An 18,110-nucleotide genomic window follows, 5' to 3' on the forward strand; every position below is an offset into this window, starting at 1 on the left:
ACTCTGATAAATACTGAAGTAACCAAACTCTCTGGGACGGTGGGACACCTCGCATCGCCATGAATAAACTGGTTAAGGGGTGGTACGATGGTTGCATTGCTCTTCCGCATATACAGACTTATTATTGGGCATCGCAACTCACTGCAATAAACCAGTGGCTACATGTACCGCAGGATGAACCCGCGTTCCGCATGGATCGCCACCTCCTTGACACTGAGGGGATAATGGGAGCGCTATATGACACAAAAAAACTACATTACACGGTCCCCACAGCCCATACACTGCAAATCTGGCATGAGGCACATAGAGCGTTGGGATGGGAGGGGACTTTTACACAGGCGACACCTCTGTGGGACACCAGACAACTTGGGAGACTGAGAAACACTAAGGGATTCCACAAGTGGGACCTCATAGTATGTATGTATGTATAGATATACTTGTATAGCGCAATGACTGTCACCCAGCGGGCATCCTGGCGCTTAGACTGTTGATGAAACTAAGAGGAACCTGCACAATGAGAAACGATCCACTGCGTAACAAAATTACGCCACTCTTGGGAAAAGATGAGTTTTCAGGGCTTTCTTAAAGGAGGGGAGAGCTTCCATACTCCTCACTGCCCACGGCAGTGAGTTCCACAGGGTTGCTGCTGTGTAGCGGAAAGACCGGCCTCCCAATCGAGTCCTTAGGATTTTTGGGACTACCACCAAGCGAGCCGTAGCCGAGCGGAGAGACCTAGGTGGGACATACCATGAGAACATATTCCGTAGAGGAATGGGACCTTGATCACGAAGAGCTCTAAATACCATGCAGAGGGCCTTGAATTCGATCCGCTGAGGGACAGGCAACCAATGAAGGTCCCTGAGCGCAGTAGTGGAAGAATCCACGCGCCGACGTGACAGAGCCAGTTTAGCCGCCAAGTTCTGTACACGTTGCAGTTTACCCACCAAAGTCACCGGGGCTCCCAGAAGTAGTGCATTACAGTAGTCAAGTCTACTTAAGATGGTACCCCGCACTACCTCATAGGGATCTCCAAGGTGGGGGACCTATGGCAGAAGGGCGGGGTTGTGTCACTTACTCAGCTGCAAAACTCATATAAGCTTGCGCAAACCGAAACTTATCGATATGCCCAAATACGACATGCCTTACAGGCAACGATCCCGGCAGGCACACAGTTACCTGAGTCCTCCCTGTCAGAGGACAGATTAGTCACTGACCACCTCCAGATGAAAGCCATTTCCCTGACATATCGGAAAATAATAAACAATCAACAGGATCCCACAGTGGCCCTGAAAAGGAGGTGGGAGGCAGAGGTGGGCGACCTTGATGAGGAGGACTGGCAAACGGCCCTGATGTCCCCGAGGGAGGTGGCGATACCCTCCACCCTTAGGTTACTCCAATTAAAAGTCCTGCACCGCATTTATTACACAAGAACTCTATTGCACAGGATAGGTAAGGCGTACACTCCATTCTGCCTCCAACAATGTGGTGATAAAGGTACTTTCTGGCACATACTCTGGGACTGTCCGCGGGTCGCTCCTTTCTGGACCTCTGTTCTACGCACGATGTCCCAAGTCACCAATGTCACGATCCCACTCGCTCCAAAATGCTGCCTTCTTAACATCTGGGACCCCACAGACTTAACTCATGCAGACCAAGACTGGGTAACATTAGGGATGACATTAGCCAAACGTAACATAGCACAGCGTTGGGGTTCGGAACAGTCCCCGACGCTTCAGCAGTGGTGTCGTGACATGGACCACAAAATGGTGACCGAGAAATCTGTCTACATCCACAGAGGCTGCCCCAAGAAATGGACGCGAATCTGGGGCAAGTGGAATCATTATCGGGGCGATATCTACGAACCTCCCCCACCTGAGCAGGTATCAGACGATAGCGACTAACCTATTCGGAATGGTGAGGCAGGGCCTGCCACACCGTATCACATCCAAGGGGCGAGGAAGGGTGGATAAAACTGTTGTTCTTGTACATTACGTCAGGCCATATCTGCACGAACCCGGATTATTACTGATGTATGCCACTGATTGCTTAGTATTGTATTATATGTCTATGGATGTATGCCAAATGTTCAATAAAAACTTTCACACAAAAAATAAAAAAATAACAATGCCTTTTATATATGTGTTTGGTTTAAAACACATAAATTAAAGGCATTCTCATTTACAATGCCAATCACTTAAACGCTTGCAAAAGCGAGACCTATTGCATTGAAAATGCTTGTTTAGACTGCAGAGGGTTAAGAAACCAAGCAGAAGGAACAGAAACAGAAACCCAGTGCAAATACTTACTCAATAGGGTGCTCTATGTCATAGTAGTCCCTCATGTTCATCAGCCACAGGGAGGACAGTTTAACGTACTGGAGGAATTGTCCCCACCACTGCAAATGCCTCTCATGCCTCCTCAAAGGTAAGGAACGCCTCCCCTGGGTATAGATCACCCAGCGTTTCACACCCTCCCTCCCTTCATCTTCCATCCATCTCGCTACTGACATGTCTTCCCAAATATGTCTGAAAGGGAGCAGAGTGCATATAACTAGCTCCCTAGTGAAGGTTGGTCTTTGAACACCCTTGTGACCACTCGTTCCCACACTTCTGCAATTGTCTAACCAGATAAGGAGTATCGGTCTGCTTACGTGATCCACGCATGAGGAAGTCCATCAAGCAGTTCGCGCCATAGGTACAGCGCAGTAGCCTTGTCTCCCAGTTGTCATCCCATACACCCATTGAGCAGCATGTTGCGGCTTGAATGCATTAAAAATAAAGTTCTAGATCTTGCAGGCCCAATTCGTCCCTCAACTTGTCATGTTTGAGCTGCAGTAGTGCAACCCATTTTTTCTTCCCAGCCCACACAAGGAAGAAAATAAAGCTGTCCAGCGTCTTGAACAAACTGCAGAGTGCATAATAAAGAGCATTCTGGATTATGTATAAGCATCTGGGGAGGAACACCATTTTCGTGACCAAGACCCTCTCTGTCGTGGAAAGCGGCAACGTATTCCAGAAGCCAACAGACTTCTTTAGTCTGCCCACTAGTGGTTCAGTACAGTACTGTCGCTGGTTCTCTATTGTGTGTCCAACCTTTAATTTTTTAATGACACCATTTCAGCGGGAATTCGCACTCCCATTCAATGGTGCCCATCGTTAAAATGTGAGGAAAGCCTCTACTACCTGGAATGTTGGTGGAGCATCAGGGAACGTGTAATGCGCGAACGTCAGTGCACAATTAATAGTCTGTAAATGTATCCAGGAACGTGGCAGTGGCAGCACGCATGGTGCTATAAATATGTCATTGGGGTAGATTGCACCCATATTCGGGAGTCCAAGCTTGCATAATCTGGTGCACGTTCTGGGTCACTTGTAATGGGCAGTAGAGGATGGCCGGGTATCACCACCGATGGTGCAAAAAGATGTCCGACGTTAGTCCTGAGCAGCAACTTATCCCACGGCCAAACCGGACAAGAAACTGTGTCAACTCGACCCCGCCGACAAAACGGGGTCTGGAAAAGTGCCATCTGTAGGGGGGAGGGAGCCGCTAGATCACATTCAGGGGCCGTGTGTGCCATGAACTATGTTGAGAACAGCCAGTAATGTGAAAAGTGGGCTTGAGCGCTGAAGTAAAAGAGAAAAAAAATCAGAGGCACCAAACCCGCCCTGTTCAAAGGGAGAGTCAGTTTCTCCCAGGCAATGAGCGTTTGGGAGCCTGCCCAGGCAAGTATCGATCTGAGCTGTCGGTGAAAATGAAGGGGCAGAGGGAGAGACAAATTTGTAAATAAATAGAAAAACTTAGGCAGTATTATCATTTTAGCTATGGCGAGGCGAGCCGTTAATGATGATGGGGGGTTTTCCACCCTGCTATGCTATTGTAGAGCCAATTTAATAATAGTTATTCTTCCACAGTTCATCAATATTCCTACTAAGCCACACACCCAAATATTTGACGGTTCCCTCTGCCTATACAAATGGGAATTCCGAGTCAATTTGGGGGGTTACATTTGTCAAGGGAAAAACAATGGAATTCCAGATATCCCCCCGAATCTAGTGAATACCCAAATAAGCGGATGTAGGTGAGGGTCTCGAATAAGCGTGTCTAGGGTTAGTGTGAGGATCTCTGACATAAAGGGTGATGCCATCTGTGTATAGCGATACTAATATTGTGCGGGACTATAGCGCCAATCCCTGGTGTTGACATAGGCGAGCCGCGAGCTGTTCCATCGCAATCGGGTGACCACGAACGAGCCAGAGACGCACCCATTGATGCGCACTCGAGCCGTGGGTTCTGAGTATAGCAGGCCTATGGTGGAATTAAGAAAGGAGGAGCTCAGCCCAAAGTACCGCAGCAAAGCAAAGAGATAAGGACACTCGAGGGAATCGAACGCCTTAGTGACGTCTAAGAATACGGCTGAAGCATGCGGAGAGGGGTCAATGGTATGAAGTATTGCAAAGAGTTTTGCAAGTATTTTATTGTCAATATTAATTAACAAGAGTGGTCTGTATGGGTCACAGCAACAAGGATCCTTTCTGGGCTTTAATATAGTGAGAATAAGGGCCTCGCACATGGTGGGAGGAAGCACACCCGATGAGAGAGCCTCTGCATATACTTCCAGTAGGTGCAGGGCGAGTATGGTAGTAAATTCTTTATTAAAGGCAGCTGGGAGGCCATCACGACCATGCGCTTTATCGGCAGGCAGGGAGCGGATCACACCGATAACCTCCTCGATAGTAAAAGGCTTGATTAAATATTGCCTATAAGATAGAAACATATCTCAAGGTCACGGTTGTCTTGCTCAAAATGCCTCAAATCCCCCACAACGCACGGAGCACCCCCTCCTGATGGCAATGCAAGCATCAATAATACTGACCTTGAAGGCCTCCCAGAGGTTGGCCCTAGTAACGTCCTCCTTGTAATTAGGATCAAAATATTCCATGATTGCCGTTTTGATGTCCTTGCAAACACCTGGTCACGTAGCGCTCCAGCTGGGAGCCTCCAAGTAAAGGTCCGGGAGGGAATGTCTGGGAGCTGCAGTTCCAATAGCACTGTGGCGTGATCTGCTAGAGTGTAGGTGGCCGGTGTGACGCCTGTGCCGACCATGATGCCACATGCCTCGAAATTAGCCAAAAATCTGGTCACAACCAGGTTGCAAGCGCATTATTTATACAATTCCCTTCTCTCAGGTACGCATGTACTGCGCACCATTTATCAATGAAGTAGTGAGCCTGCATAAGGAGATGTAGTTGGGCAGCCACCCGTGGGTGTGGTCTCCTAGTTTCGGTGGCTCTGTCACTTTCAGGGTCAAGTATAATATTAAAGTCGTACACCCACAGTGTCGCACCAGGTCTTAATGCTTCTGCGGCTGCCATACCACTGCAAAGAATTCGGGGCCATCTACATAAGGCCAATAAACTGCAGAATCCTGACCACTCATCCAAGAGCGTCACCCGCCAACAACAATTACCTGCTCTGTTCGCCCAGTTTGACCCTGCGCATCCGCCATGCCACACCCTATCTTATCACAATCGCCACCCCACGGCTATAATTTGAATAAGCAGCCATGTAAGGCTCACTGAGCCAGCTTGACCTAAGTCTAGTGGTGGTACTTTCTGCAAGGTGGAGCTCTTGCAGCAGGCAGTTATCTATGGAATGTCTGTGTAAGTATGCAAAAACCTGATGTGCCTTTCAATACTGTACATGTGAATGTAGTGGACTAGTGGACTGACAAAGCACAGTAGCCCTCCTCCCATATATAGTGTGCCCTAGTGTGTTGAAATAGAAAAGTGCAGATGCTAAAACATGTGATAAAACCACCCTCCCCCGACCAACAACTCCCCAACTTGGTTGTGCACCATCCCTACCCTCTCCAACCAAACGTTGAGAACAACTCAGAAGAGGAATCATCGCTGGGGCAGAGAGAACAGGGCGAACACCCCTTACCGTGTACGGCAGGTGCCCAGTCTCAGATATTTTTTAGCAAATTTCAGTAACATGTAGCCTGTATAAGCGGACTGCATTATAAAAGAGTTGTTAAATGCGGACGTGTGATGCTTACCAATGGCAAGACGCAGGTGGGGGTGTCACAGACGGAGACATTATCCTACCAAGTAACTCTTAACATGGGAATTAAGTAGAGGAAACAGAAAATAGAGGGATATCAAGTCAGTCATTGTCACTCAGCGGATGTTCTTATGTTACCGCCAAGGAGCCCCTGGAAGGTCTTCGGTCCTTGGTGATGTGTTTGGCAAATTTCAGGGCTGTTGTGCCGTCTGAAGAACTGTCGTTTACCCTCCTAGGTCACCCTCAGCCGGGCTGGATAAATCAAGGCATATGGAATCTCTGCTTTCTGGAGCTTCCTTTAGCAGGGAGAAACTCCCGGTGGGCCGCCTGTGCCGCCACGGTGAAGTCAGGGTAGAAGAATACCCGATTGCTTGGTACTAAAGGGATCCCTGTTCCCAGGCCATACGCAGGGCCAAATCCGGGCCCCAGTAGTTCAGTAATCGTGCAACTATTGGCCTGGCCGCTGCTCCAGAAGGCGGCCTGGGGCCCAGCAATCTATACATGCATTCCACTATGAGCACACTAGATAGATTGTCAGCAAAGAGATATGGCAGAATGGACTCACTGTAGTCTTCCATTCTGGCAATATTTGTGGATTCCAGGTCTCCTGTGATCCGGAGATTATTGTGGCGAGAGCACGCCTCAAGATATTCAATTTTGGCCCTGATAAACTACAGCACCTTGTCCATTTTGAGTAGTTGCTGCCTTGCCTCAGCATGTAAATCATCAGCATCAGACACCAGTTGCTCAAGGCGGTCGTCGTGCTTGTCCACTCGCTGCTTGACCTGGTCTACGCGGCTTGGGAGCATGTCCAGATTTGTATCTATGTTTCTGAGGCTAGATTGTACTTTGACAAGAATTTCTTTAATGTCAAGATCCTACTGTGGCCCTGCATCAGAGCTCTCAGGGGATGCCCCAGAGCTTGAGCTCGCATCTCCCTATCTGGTGTTACGCCAGCTCTCAAGCTGCAGCTTCATTTGTTTGGCGCCATTCTTTCCCATATTGGAAGGTAAGAGACAGGGCCCACCATTGGTGATGGTGAATAATTCTGGAGTCTGATCAGGCCAAGCCGCCAATGAACAGGGCCTACGAATATGTTCTGTAGTAGATGTGCGTCACAGCTATGCCTGGCCTTATTTCTGGGCAGTGATGTCAGCACCACCAGTCTTCCAGCTTGATTGTCAGGCAGCCTCAAGGCTGGGAGAGCGTCAGTGAGGCACAGATCAGTCTAGCTCGTACAGTGCCACCAGTGAAGTGCCTCTCCCTTCACCTTACCCCCGCAGGATGAAAGTCTTACTTCCTTCAATGGCTCCAACAGCTGCTGTCACCCCGGTGGGGTCCTGTTAGAAAGCAAAGCTCTGTCCCCCACTCCACCGCCCCTTCAATGCATAGTTTAATCAAGGGTGGAGTGTGTCTATCATCCACCGCAATTCAGTGCATGTACCACCAGGGAAACCTTAATGGCAGGCTGAGAGGGCCAGGTGACTGGTGGTATGGGGGCGGTCTCACTTAGCACCGTGGGCTCCGGACTCCATGGTGGCCTGGCTAAATGCTACCAGAGCCGCAGTGGCCCCGATGATCTCATTCAGCAGTCACTTCACCTGTCGGGCTGGAGGGAGTGCCCAGATTCCGTAGGCCCACCCGCCTTTCCGCACCCCCAGGGAGATAGTCGTCTATTCGGGTGGGCCGGGAGGAAGATTCCCAACCAGTGTGCTTCCACTCCTACGGCCCTCGATTCAATCCGAGGGTCATTGCACCTCTCCCCAACTACACATTTTTTAGCCAATCTTCAGAGGCCCTGTTGGACACCGGTTCTTCCGTCCAAGGCCGTTCAGCAGTGACCTCCTCAGTGCGGTTTCCGGCCCACTCAAGCCTGCGGCATCAGTGTGTTCATGGACAGGCCTCACCACCTTCAGGCCAGCCTTCACCCCGCACCTCTCCACAGCAGGAGTCCCTCGGTGGGTTATAATCCCGCACCCACTCAAGTGAGCCCATAAACTGACCCGCTCTGAGGATCGGAAAGCTCGTATGAGCCAGCAAAGTTCTCTTAGTGAGCAGACATTTCGCAGCCTGGCAAAAGCTCCGCCCCCACAAAAAGATTGTTTAATGGTGTCAGAAGAGATGAGGTATAGGTCTTGTAAAATGTACGTGTGCTTTCCCCACTTTCAAACCTTGGATAGCGTTTAGTATTTCAGCTTGAGAGATGGGTTTGTTGAGGGGGTCTTTAGATTCACTGTTCAATTTTGGAAGTGAGAGTTAGTCAAGAAAGTCTTCACAGTTTTTAAATTAAAGGCTTTATTATTTTGGTATAATTTTTCATAGGAGTCTCTGAATACCTCTAGAATTTCTTTACAGGAGGTAAGGTTTAAGCTGGTGTGGTACGTTATAGAAGGGATAGTCATTTTACTTTTCACAAAATTGAAATACTTAGCGAGATATCTTCTAGCTTTGTTTTTTCCACTCGTTTTGTCTGCTTTTCTTATTGAACCCAACTTATATGCTCTACTACTTAAAATTTAGTTGAACTCTTACTAGAAGCTTTCCAGTTCAGGGAGAGCTGCAGAGCCATTCCTGTGATTTAGTGTGAATTCTAGCTCTTTAATCTTGGGATTTAATTAGTTTAAGCGCTGTTGGACCTTCTTGTTTTTGGCACTCATCTAATTAATCATAAAGCCTCTAATGGTGTCTTTAAGGGCATCCCAGAATGGTTTGGGTGGGGTATCCTTTATGTTATTATCATTTATATAATGATTGCTAATATCCTCCTGCATTGTCTGTCGCAATTCCTCGTTATCAGTGATGACATTTATTCGCTATTGTTTCAAAGGAGGTGAGGGAGTACCTAGTTTCAGCTCCAGTGAGATAGAGACATGATCAGATATTATTATTGGTTGAATTTTAGGGGAGAATGTTTGTTGAAGGAGCTGATCCTCTACTAAAGGATAGTCGATATTTGAGAAAGAATCGTGTAGTTGTGAATAAAAGATATTTTCATTTCAGGTCGGATAACAGGTCCTCCATACATCTATCAAACTGTGTGATTTGCACATGTCCAAATGTTCGGCATGAGACTTAGTGGGCCTGAATTCCACGTTTGACAACCTGTCAAATTACCATCTATTGGAAGACTGACATCTCCTCCTAGTAATATGCCAATGTTGTGTGACAAAACCGCCAATACTTTTTTTAAAGACCAAAATACAGGGTCCCCATTGTTTGGTGCATAAATGTTTATAATACAAAATTCAATATCATCTTTTTTTCCACTGAAATAATCAGCCATCTACCAAGATTGTCTCGCTGGTGCAGCAAAGCAGTGATAATAGAATTTTTAAGAGATCAAAACAGTAACCCCATTTTTTTTTTTATGAGCGGGTGATCCAACAACTGTTTAGCTGCGTATATAAGTTCAATGTAGCTCTAGGGCCAATACTAGTATATTGAAGGAAAATGATGTCTCCTTGGACTCTATGACAATAATCAACTATTTCTTCCTTTTGATACTGTGGCTCAAGCCCTTTCTATTCAATAAGAGCTCTTTCAGCATTTGAGTAGTGTTAGCGGTCATCAACTTTTGGTGTAACTACTAGTGTAGAGATCCCCACAATGTCCAAGTTAAAGTTACTATATAGAAATGTGCTGTGAAGGCTGCATACCAAAATGGGTATTGATACTGGATTGTGATCTAGAATCAGTCGTTGTGGAACGAGATGGGGAAATGGATAAGAAAGTATAGGAGAGTAAGAACAAGGTGATGAGAGAGCAAAAGACGAACAAATACACAACCAAATAAATCAAAACCTACCCAACATACCCGTTGAGAGCCCATAGACTATCCATACCCACACTTTGCTTACAACATGGATTGAGAGAGTGCTGCGAGAAGCCCCCTGAAGAGCATATATGTTAACAAAACTGCAATCAATTTTGAAACTGTGAAACATTTATCAACATTGAAATGAGTAGACATCACCAGCAAACTTGGAGAGAAATACTATTGTTGTTAGGAAAACATTGAACAGCAGTACAAGAAAATATGTAAACTTGGTCATTATTACTGGAGAGGCATGCCCTGGTTATGTCAAGTGCATGAAGAATGTCTCAGATAACAACAGATGAGGGTGGACCAGAGGAAACATCGCATTGTCACATAAACAGAATCTGTATCTATATCCTAGTTTGTAATAAAGCCCGGGACTAAGCGCCTTAAAGACCTAAAATTGTGCTATAGGAATAAGGCATGCAGAGACACAAAACAAGTTTATTTGCCAATACTTGCAATGGAATACATAAGAACTGACATGGCACAAGTAACCAAGGGCAATGGAGTGAAGAGCACCTACATGTTCTGTAGGTACCGATGTATACTGATCCATGGCAGTCTTTTATTTCTGATAAAAATGTCTGTAGATCATATGGATCTTTTTAGAGACTAGGCTTGTCATTGAAGGTGTTATTGAAGCAGGAGGGGAGCACAGAATAGTGAGGGATTGAAAGTCTTGAAGTTGTACACTCTAGATGAGAAAGTCTTTCTCAGGCTGTATTGTGTCTGTGGCAAAATCTGGAGTCATACTGATTTTTGCTCCATCCCAGGTTATGTATTGGTGTTTTCTCATATATTTCATGTTTTGAGTGAGTTTGCAGGATTTGTACCAGAAAGAACTCTGTGTGCTCTCTCAATTTAAAAGTATTTAGTGAAAGAGATGTTTAGTGTATGCGGGCTCTAACATTCAACAAACTTTGCACAAGAATTCGCTGCATTCTCTTACATTGCCTCTGTGATTTCTGCAGATTTTAACAAAAAAAAAAAAGCTTCTAGCTCAAATGGTTCAAAAGTTACTAACAACACAGCAACACATGTTGCTATGCAGTAGAACGCCCTTAGCAAAGCTTCATTGCTTACTGGCATATCTGGGTGTTAAACTGGAACTAATGAGGCACAACATATGTCCAGACAGTTTCAACAAGTGTGAAAATGACAGAGTAATGATTTATTACTATCACTAAATGTGCCACATTACGCTGCATAATTTGCCTTTTTCTACCGCATAATTTAGTCCACCCTGCCACATAATTTGGCCCTCCTCCCCTACCGCATAATTCTGGTGCCCTGGGCACTATGCTGCAAATTAGTTTGAGTCCTTAGCCTGTTGGAGTGCACAGGCTCTCTTGAGGTGTTCTGTAAATGTGCCCTGGAAATTCTGCTTCTGGTATTATATTACAGCAACAAATCATTTACTCTGCGAGCAGAGACTGTAAACAAAGGCAGAAATACATGACATGCATGGTGGTATAAACTGTGTACCTTTTTGGCTTAGTTTGTCATGGTCACCTCGCCAATTCATAAGGTTCTAAACCTAATAATTAAAAATCTGCCAAAGACATTCAGACAATATAATCCCAAAAATTCCAAAAACGTACCTCACGGGGGTGGACTGAAAGTTCTGTCCATCTTTAACAAGCTATGCAGATTTCTGCTGTACAGCAGTGCGGCTGCTGGGCTGTGCAGCATTGCTTTGCGTGCCTAACACAAACATATACAAAATAACATCTACACACCAATGAATGAATTATATATTACTAGAGGTAATGTATCCGGTAAAAACAATAAAATATGCTAACAGCGGACTTACAATTTCCAAGGTAGACTGTGGATATTTGAAGTCAGTGACATGTTCACACTCTCAGGCTACTGCTAGGGAATATTTGCTTTTGACAACTAACATTTTGATAACCTTTGCCTTGTGTACGTGCCTTTTAGATATCCCTCCCTAAGCCTGCAGAGAACAATGTAATAAACAAAGCAATTTTAGATTAGATATTGTGGTGAACTTTTTTGTCATATGGTCCTCACCTTATTAAGATCTTCATGAAGCCCATCCATTAAAAACAAGAGCAATTCTTGGGAATCCTGTTGGCTGTTTCCAGCAAATTGATCATTGATCCTCCCAATTGTGAATTTAAAATCTCTTGGACTAATATATCTGTACTGTCCTGTCCATAGAGCTTTCATTATTACGGCAAATTCCTCAGCCACATCACCTTTATGTCCCAACACATTAGACCTAAAATATAAAATGTGTTATATACTTGAAAATTAATTAATACAATGGTAACACTTATCTCTCGATTGCTAGATAATGCAATAGCCAGTCTAGTTAACACACATCCTACAAAAAGAGAGAAAACTCCAAAGTAGAAACAAACTAAATAAGAACATGTGATCTACGTCTTTTTTTAAAGGTTAATTCCTTAAAACATTGAAACACAAAACAGAGACATTACATTTTAACACTTTAAATCTACCATTACTAAATGCCTCCCTCCTGAGCAGTGCTTCCAAATCTGAACACTGTAGTTCCAATGTGATAGGATCCAAAATGGTAGCAAGTTGTTAGAGCCCTTTGGTCATTACTTTGGCCTGCCAGTGGCGCCCCACCCGGGGGCCGGACATACGCATTACAAACCTGGATGATGGAGTCTGCCAAAGTTCATACAAGGATGTAGGGCTGATCCATAGCTACTACTGGCAGGGGAGAGACCTATAAATCATGATAAGTAACCCGAGTGCTGCAATGTCAGAAGCATGAAGCCGACAGGATGCCTGGGAAGGGTGAACATGGCTTTTCTGAGACGGGCATGCAAGGAAGGACTTTGGAAATGTGTCAAGGGAGTACAAGTTCACCTGGGTAATCTGCATTTCACAAAATGGCTGCAACACTAGGGGATGGGAAGTGAAGGAACCACATCAACATACCTGAGGAACAAAACCAGCAGATACTTACCCACAAGGGCCTTCAATTCTAATAACATCAACTTTTAATTGTTCAAAACAGAATTCTCGTAAACTAATGGCAGTGAAGACCAGCTTAATGCCATTTTGTCTAATAAAGCAGAATGGTATTTTACAGTATTGTAAAAGGGGAAACAGGCCTGATAAACTGTTCACCTTCAAACCAAATAACAGAATTATGCATTGCATGACTCATAAAACTGAAAGTGACTCAGGAGATCAGTTATTCAAAGAAAAGGACACGGTTGAGGCCTTTCATCAATTCTGTCGAAAATCGTACAGTTTAGAGAAAGTAAATGGGATAAATAAAGCCATATCTGGATGATACTACTTTACCAAAGATGTTCATATGCGGCAGGGAGCGTATGGAAAAGTAAATAAGCACTTGCAATACAATTTGGTAACACATTTGTGAGTGTTAGAGGTATTGTCTGTAAATGACGTACAAGTTACTTACCTTCGGTAACGATGTATCTGGTAGAGACGATTCTAGCTGCAGATTCCTGAACGTAGAATCATCCCCAGGCGTGAGACTGGACCCGGAAAACTTTATTGCCCAGCATCTCTGCGAGCCGGGGGCGGCACCTCGTTACTCCGCCCGACATCCTCCGCAGGCGTGACGTCAGCGAGGTCACATAAGCCCCACCCCGGCGGGCTGATGTCAGTTTGCTTCGGAGAACCTTTCCGCGCCACAACGCGGAGTCATCACAACAAAAACTGAGGAGAGCATGTGAACAGTGTGCGAAAAACCCAAAGAAACAAAGGAAGAGAGACAAAAGGTGAGGAACAGCACCAGGTGGCACCGAAGCGCCAGGAGGCTACAACAGGAAAGCCAAAGCAGGAAAAGAGCAGTCCACCTCTGAGGAACAACTGTACAAGCCAGGTGATAGCACCAGTGAGCACCAAAGTACCAGAAGGCCACACCAGTAAAGCCACAGCAGGGAAAGCGTAAAGCACCCCTCTGTGGAACCACCGTGCAAGCCAGGGCGATAGCCCGGCTGGAGGCAGAAGCAGTGGAAAGCACTGTAAGAGAAAGAGAGAGACTGCAACCACAGACCACATAGCAAGGGGCCACAAGCCCGGAACAGAGGAGCAATAGCAATCCACCCCCAGACTACAGGCAACACTAAAGAACCGTGCACCCAGGACAAGGCAGACGCCCGCAGAAGGCAGAGGCCAGGGAGGGCCAGGCCAGGACACACCCCAAGGGAGGAGCCTAGGAACACAAACACACTGACCCACGAAGAAGTGGAGGAACCAGCAGAAGAGAAAGACGGAGGACGGGCCCAAGCCGGTCAAGAAAACCAAACCCTCTGGAGCAGCAGACAGAGGACCAGGCCAAAACACACGACAAAAGTGAGTAACTGCCACAGCCCGATGCCGCAGACAGCAGGCCAGACCGGCCGAGCGACATGGCGACAAGGAGGACGGACGGGCCCAGTGCAAGCTGCTCCAAGACAATTGGCAAGAAGATCGCACCAGTGACACACCGTGACGCCACGGAGAGCAAAGAACCCGAAAGGGTTACCACACCCCCCCAGCACATGACAGAGCTATGTAATAGCTACAAGTACCCCAAATAGGGTAGGTTACGTCCCAAGAACCATGGGAACACCTCTTAGAAAAAAAGTTCCGCAGCAGAGGACAAAACCGAAAGACCTGCAGAAAAAACCTGCAGACGGCTTATGAAGCAGCCAATAAAGAGACAGAAGGCCTATTCTCAGGGCCTACGGGGCTTACCAACAGCCAAAACCACAAGTCAACAAAGGGCCGGACCAGCAGCCAACAGCACCAAGGGCCCAGCAAAAGGACCCCCAAGGCACATCAACCAGACAGAACACACAACCTGGGCTACCCGTCACAAGGAGCCAGGAAAACAGCTGGAGAACACCTCCCAAAACACAGACCGACAGTCAGGTCACTGAGGGGGAGGAGGAGGAGGAGCAGGAGGACGAAGCCCCGCAATAAACCTCTGAATGGCAGAATCCGCAGGGGCGTGGAACAACAGAGCACCATCAAAGGGGAGGTCAACAAGCCGTTCTCTAAGGTTCTCAGGGAAAACACTGCCCCGGAGCCAGGCGACGAAGGGCCACCGAAGTAGCCATGGTACGACCAAGCACCTACGAAACGTCAAGAGCCGAGCAAAGAATAAACGCCGCCAGCTCTCGGCCATCCAACACATGGTGCCGCAGAACAACGCAGGACCCCTCCTGAGAAGCGGAAGACATAAGCGACTCCGCCAAGTCCCATAAGCAAGAAGTGGCTCTGGCCAATACACAAAGAGTGTTAAGGGCTAGCAAATCAGCACTGGAGGAGGCGAAGATGTTGCGCCCCCAGGAATCTAACCAGCGGGCCTCCCGTGACAGGGAGACAACACCGATGGCAAGGAGGGAAAGGCAGTCTGTAAAAGAGGGCCCCTGGTAGAAGGGTGGAGGGAAAGACCGACAGGATCATGCGGAGCAGGACCGTGGCAGTGCAAAAGAGGCTGGGGCACCGGGTCCCCCATGGCAGGACGCCCCCAGCCCCCCAAAAGAGAATTGTGGAGCGCAGTCTCGAAGGGAAGAAGCAGCTCCCGTCCACCAGAGCCCTGATGGAGGGCCTCCAGCAGATGATCCGTGGGGAAATGGGCAGCTGGATCGCCCATGCGCAAGATTCTCGCAGCCGTGGATCAGCCTGAGCGAAGGCAGCATTCGCCTCTGTAGGGCCCCGCGGTGGGGAAAGCAGTTCCTCCGTGGGCGACGGCTGCAAGCTAAGGCGGCCGTCCCCCAGCACAAGCGGAGGAAGGAAAGGCCAAGCTAGAAAAGGGGGAGGGTGGACCGATGAATGGGGAAGCTGAGGCGCCTCCGGCAAAGACTGCGGGCGCGGCGACGGTGAAGAGCCGTCCTTAGAAGACACTGGGGAAAAAGCTACGACGCGGTGACCCGTCTCCGGAGAAGATTAAACAAACAGCTGCCGAACCTCTGGAGAAGAGGGGGTGTCCGAAGACGAATCCACGACTTGACGTTGGCCCGGCACCGTAGAGTCCGCCACCGGCATCAGGTCAACGTCGACTGACGCCGAAGGTGGACACCGGAACAGCCTCCGCCACATCGCGTGGCGCGGGAGACCAGGGCTGGGTCGGAGCCGGGGCGGCTAAGGAACGGTGCCGAAAAGGCATCGACTCTACCTCCGACCAGGCAGCCGCCTGCCTGGAGGGACGAGGGGGGCCCGGGGACACACCCCGACCCCTAGCCGGCCCCTGCGGCGCCGCCAGGGCAAGCAGCCGCCGGCGCCTGAACGGCGTCACCTCGGCCTCCAACAAGGCCGCCGCCTGCCCAGAGGACCGAAGGGGACTCGAGGACGTGCCCCGAGACCCGGCAACCTCCCACGACACCACAGGGACCTCCGCGGGGGTTTGAGGTGAGGCAGAGGCGCTGTGTTCCGAAGGAGGAAACCCCAAAGGGCCGCACCCCGACGGCACCACATCCTCCAAACCTGGATCCGAACCAGTCGCCGGCGGCGACGCCGCAGGAGTCCCCGCACGCGGCAAGGGATCCGCAGACGTCCCAGGAAGGGAAGGAGAAAAGGGAAGAGCCAAAGATTCCTGCAAGGCTGCCGCATAGGCCTCCATCTGGGTTCTGGTCGCCGGGGAATGGCAGATAGGGTGATGACGCATGACACGCCTCGCAGTCCGTGGAGTCATCGTGCTCCCCCAAACACCACATACAGATGGGGTGAGGATCCGTCGCCGACATCTGGCACGCTCTAGATGAGCACGTCTTGAAGCCCGAAGGCATTCGCACACTGTACCCAAGAAAACGCTGAGCGTAAAAAGAAGGCCTGAAAACAGGCCAGCAACACGATCCGGGTCCGCGTTGCACGCGGTAAAGAAGAAAACTGACGTCAGCGCGCCGGGGTGGGGCTTATGTGACCTCGCTGATGTCACGCACGCGAAGGACGTCGGGGCAGAGTCGCGAGGTGCCTTCCCCAGCACGCAGAGATGCTGGGCAAGAAAGTTTTCCGGGTCCAGTCTCACGCCTTGAGATAATTCGACGTTTAGGAATCTGCGGCTAGTAGTCTCTATCAGATAATATATTTTACCTACAAAAGGAGTGAAAGAGGAAAGATAATGGAAACAGAAAGGATGCTAGAGAAAGGAGGAAAGTGAAATGGAGATGGAACTGTAGAACTTGGAGGAAGTCTACATGACTAAGGCAACTGAAACAAAAGTTGGACCAGTTTGCCTAATGGCTGCGTGCTGTAACGATAGACGTCAAACTTGGTGGCCATTACAGAATGGTAACTTCCTTGTTAACCTTAAAAATCCTGAGCCAATTACACAAGAAGACAGAGTCTAATCATTTATTTCAATCGAAACAGTCGCCGGGGAAGAAACATACCACAACAGAACTCGATGCAACATGAACAAAAAGGCCATGGGGGAAATGCATATTGACAAATGCCAGCGCTGACAAGGTCATGTGACACTGAGGACTCCCAATGGGAGAGCGAGTATGTTCTGTGATGTGAGGTGACTTGCACACAAGTAACGAAGGGACGACCAGGATAAACAATGAGTGAATACACCAGGGGAGGGAACCAAGCACATCAATGCGGGTGAATTCTCACCAATGCACCAATACTGTACAAAGCAATCCTAACGATTATTGTGAAAAGATCCTCGGGGGAAAATGTAACAGCCGCTTCCGAAACCAGAAAACAATGCCTCTGTTACAAAGCAGAAACACACAACTGCTCCCAACTGTGCAGCTGTTACTGTACAAAGCAGTTATGCTTATTATAATTAAAAGATCTTCGGGGTAAAAAAATTAAATAAAAATAAAAAACAACGCTCCGTAAGGTAGGTGCTGTGCGTGCAGCATTCATTAAAAGATCCTCGGAGGAAAATAAAAGCCACAGTCCATAAGGTGAGTGGCGTGTGTACAGTATGCTAATACACAAGCAATCGCTGCAGTCCGTAAGGTGGGTGCCTGCATGCAGCATGCCAATACACAAGCCATCACCTGCAGAAAAAAGGAGTGCGCACAAATACACAGTAATTAACGAAAGTGGAAAAACACAACTAGAAGGGCCAGTCCGCAGGGAGAATCTAAAACAACAAACGGCGGGAGTAATTAGATATTCTAACCATACAGAAGCATGCATTTATAAAAGGTGGGAACGGATGAAAAAGGGACAAGGGGGCTGCACAGGCCTAAAAACGAGATCCTGGCCGCAATTAAGGATGTAAGAATTCAACAAGGCACCACTCTCA

At 48.0% G+C, this 18,110-nt stretch overlaps 1 protein-coding gene across 1 annotated transcript in view; it reads right to left on the minus strand.

Moving 5' to 3' along the window:
• Positions 1–18,110, minus strand: part of USP8 (ubiquitin specific peptidase 8) — a 724,285-nt gene that overhangs the window by 152,471 nt on the left and 553,704 nt on the right. Inside the window, exon 15 of the mRNA XM_085644251.1 lies at positions 11,918–12,128. Within this exon, the coding sequence (XP_085500377.1) occupies positions 11,918–12,128 (211 nt within the window). The remainder of the gene's footprint in view (positions 1–11,917; positions 12,129–18,110) is intronic.

This window comes from Triturus cristatus, chromosome 3_1 (assembly GCF_964204655.1).
Source record: "Triturus cristatus chromosome 3_1, aTriCri1.1, whole genome shotgun sequence".
NCBI classification, from domain to species: domain Eukaryota; kingdom Metazoa; phylum Chordata; class Amphibia; order Caudata; family Salamandridae; genus Triturus; species Triturus cristatus.